This window comes from Rhinichthys klamathensis, unplaced genomic scaffold (genome assembly GCF_029890125.1).
Source record: "Rhinichthys klamathensis goyatoka isolate OS25496 unplaced genomic scaffold, OSU_Roscu_1.1 h1tg000168l_1, whole genome shotgun sequence".
Classification (NCBI taxonomy): domain Eukaryota; kingdom Metazoa; phylum Chordata; class Actinopteri; order Cypriniformes; family Leuciscidae; genus Rhinichthys; species Rhinichthys klamathensis.
Window position 1 is genome coordinate 1,282,262 of NW_026606699.1, and position 2,739 is coordinate 1,285,000.

General features: G+C 34.5%; 1 protein-coding gene across 2 annotated transcripts in view; it reads left to right on the top strand.

Moving 5' to 3' along the window:
- Nucleotides 1-2,047: 2,047 nt before the first annotated feature.
- Nucleotides 2,048-2,739, top strand: part of LOC130091540 (transmembrane protease serine 3-like) — a 10,333-nt gene continuing 9,641 nt past the window's right edge. For both annotated transcript variants that reach the window (XM_056259479.1, XM_056259480.1), the window contains exon 1: nt 2,048-2,251. In XM_056259479.1, the coding sequence (XP_056115454.1) occupies nt 2,237-2,251 (15 nt within the window). In that variant the 5' untranslated portion in view covers nt 2,048-2,236. The remainder of the gene's footprint in view (nt 2,252-2,739) is intronic.

Sequence of the window (2,739 nt, forward strand, 5' to 3'; positions counted from 1 at the left end):
GGGGACTTTACTGAACAAGAGAAGCTTGTGACAAACAAGGGAAACATTTGAAGCTCAGTATGTAACGATAACACAGATCAAGAAACACAGTGACAGCAAAGACGAGACATTTGAAAAGGCAAAGAGTCTTTGTTTGTGGAACTGATTCTCTGAAACGGTTGCAATCGGCAAAGGATGTGTTTTTATAGCAGTACGTCATTCAAAAGTTCATTTGCTCACTCTTGCGTCCAAACCCAAATTATTTTAGTTCTTCTGTGAAACGCAAACAAAGATGTTGTACTCAATGGGGACACGCTATGACTTGTTTAATTGAACATGATCATACATGAGGTTTCAGTGCTTCTGTGGAGACAAAATAAATTGGGGTCTGTTCCTCACGAAAAGGATTTCAGAAGACTTTGGAAGTATTGATATGAGACTATTTTATGATAAATTAAAGTACATACTTCCATTGTTTCAAAAACAGAAGCTCAAACATTCTCCTATAACCATCTCCATTTGTGTTTCACTGAAGAAAGAAAGTCATACGGGTTTGGAAGGGTGAGTACATGATGACAGAATGTTGATTTATGGATGAATTATCCCTTTAAATCATGTTTTTATCCTTGGAGTAGGTAAACGATGCTGAAAATTATCACAAACTGCACAATTTAAAGATACATTTTAGTGGATTTTAAATGATACTGAAAATGTCAGTTTGTTTTTTAATCTCTAACCAGTTCAATCATCTTTAAATATTTAAACATGTTTTGAAGTTAAATAATTCAGTGGAATCTCTAGTATATCTCATTAGCTGATGCTAATGTAAAATATGCTCATGCTCACTATCCAGAAGAAATAAACACACTTATCATTTTGTATCTATGAGAATGTGTGTTCTAACATAATATCACACAGAAGATCTGAATCTGTACTGTATGCTGTAAATAACATGAGATAAATGTTCAATATTGAGTCCACTGAGATTTTTGTCCCCTACCACATGACTTGAAAATGTGCAAATATAAAAAAAAAAAAAAAAAAAACTTCCAATTATATACACATCATCTATTAAAGGGCTCATTTCATATCGAATTAAATCTGTTTTAGTTCAATTTAATCTGATTTTGGTGTAAAAAAAAAAAAAACGTTCACAATATGTAGCAGTTTTATTTTATCATTGAGAAATTATTATAGCAATTGTAGCTTTTTTTTTGTTGTAAATTTGTTGTTTTTGTCATATTTATAAGTGTTTTTTTTTAGTTTGTCAATATAGTTCTAGTATTTTAGTACATCAAGTTAAACTAAATGAACATTCATTTTATTTCAAGTAACGGAAATGTTTAGTAGTTGTATGATATATAGACCAATTTCAAAGGAGGCTGGTGACGCTTGAAACTCCTGTTTCTTATTTGTTTGCCTTCCCTTGGCTTGTCCTTTAGTGTAATCTGACGTCGTAACTGAGTTAGTTTAATCTTGTTTTCAATCTAACTGCTCCCATTACAGATTGCACGTCTCCTGTTGACTTCCAGCACCTTACACGGTGGAATCCTGCAATGTGATCGGGCAGGTAAAAACCCTCCTGGGGTGAAACAGGATTCACAGCCTTAAACCACACGAACACATACACTCACATGCGCACATTTTCCATATCAAACGTCTCATGTTTATTATGTCTGTTTAGTATACCAATCTGCAAAGCCCTACAGGTAGATACAACCAATGCAAAGTATAGATGATTCTAACATGATTTTTTTCCTCCCCTCAGTCATCCTGATCAGTAACCTGTGGAGGTACGTGCTGAGTCACTGGCTTTGTGTTGTTTTGTGACCCATCAGTCGCAGTATAACTTACCCTCAGTCGCTCAACTCTGACCCCGTCTAACAATAATCAGCATGCATTTTTCATCAGCCTTGGCAACTGCTATCCATTACAGCCGAACCACTCTTCATAAAAATTCCTGAGCAGCGTTAGACACCAGCTGAAGGTTTAGACTGAATGCCAGCGGATGAAATGCTGTTGAAATAGAGGAAGTGAAGGACAAGAGAGCAACTCTGGGACACAATGAAACACGGCGAGCATCTCAGAGGAATGAATGGATGGTGGATGCAGCGAGCGGCACCTCTGCTGTTGTTCTTTTGACACTCATCCAAGGTTTCTGGACTTTCATTATTGCTTGCGTTTCCAAGTGTCATCTATTATTGGAGGCACTAGAAGAATGGCCTCATTTCTATGAACGCATGAGCCGACACAAACTATGGCTTTTGTTCAGGTAAGAACAATAGTCTCTTAGTATTTGTGACCATTCATCATAATGTCTTGAAGAAACTGGCGCTGAGTTTACATTAGCTGAACAGCAATGACATTTAATGTGTGGTGGCGGAGTGTGTAATTGCTAAATAGTCTTTCATATGCTGTTTAATGTACAGAGGAAACGGACACAGTCACAGTTGCTCAACCAGTGGCATGAGTTAATGTCAAATGTTAATGTGAAACAGGGTCATGATATTTTGTTGCAGTGTTATTTTAGTATAATTGACTATTAAAGTTTGTATTAATATATATATATATATATATATAGATATATATATATAGAAAATTCGGTTTTCATTTTAATTCTGTTTAACGTTTTAGTAATTCTGTTTTGTTTTTGTCATTTTTTATAAGGTCTTTATGTCTATATAGTTTTTTTTATAATTTTTTATTTTTTAATTTTAGTTATTTTAGTACATAAAGTTAAACTAGATGAAAATAACAAAT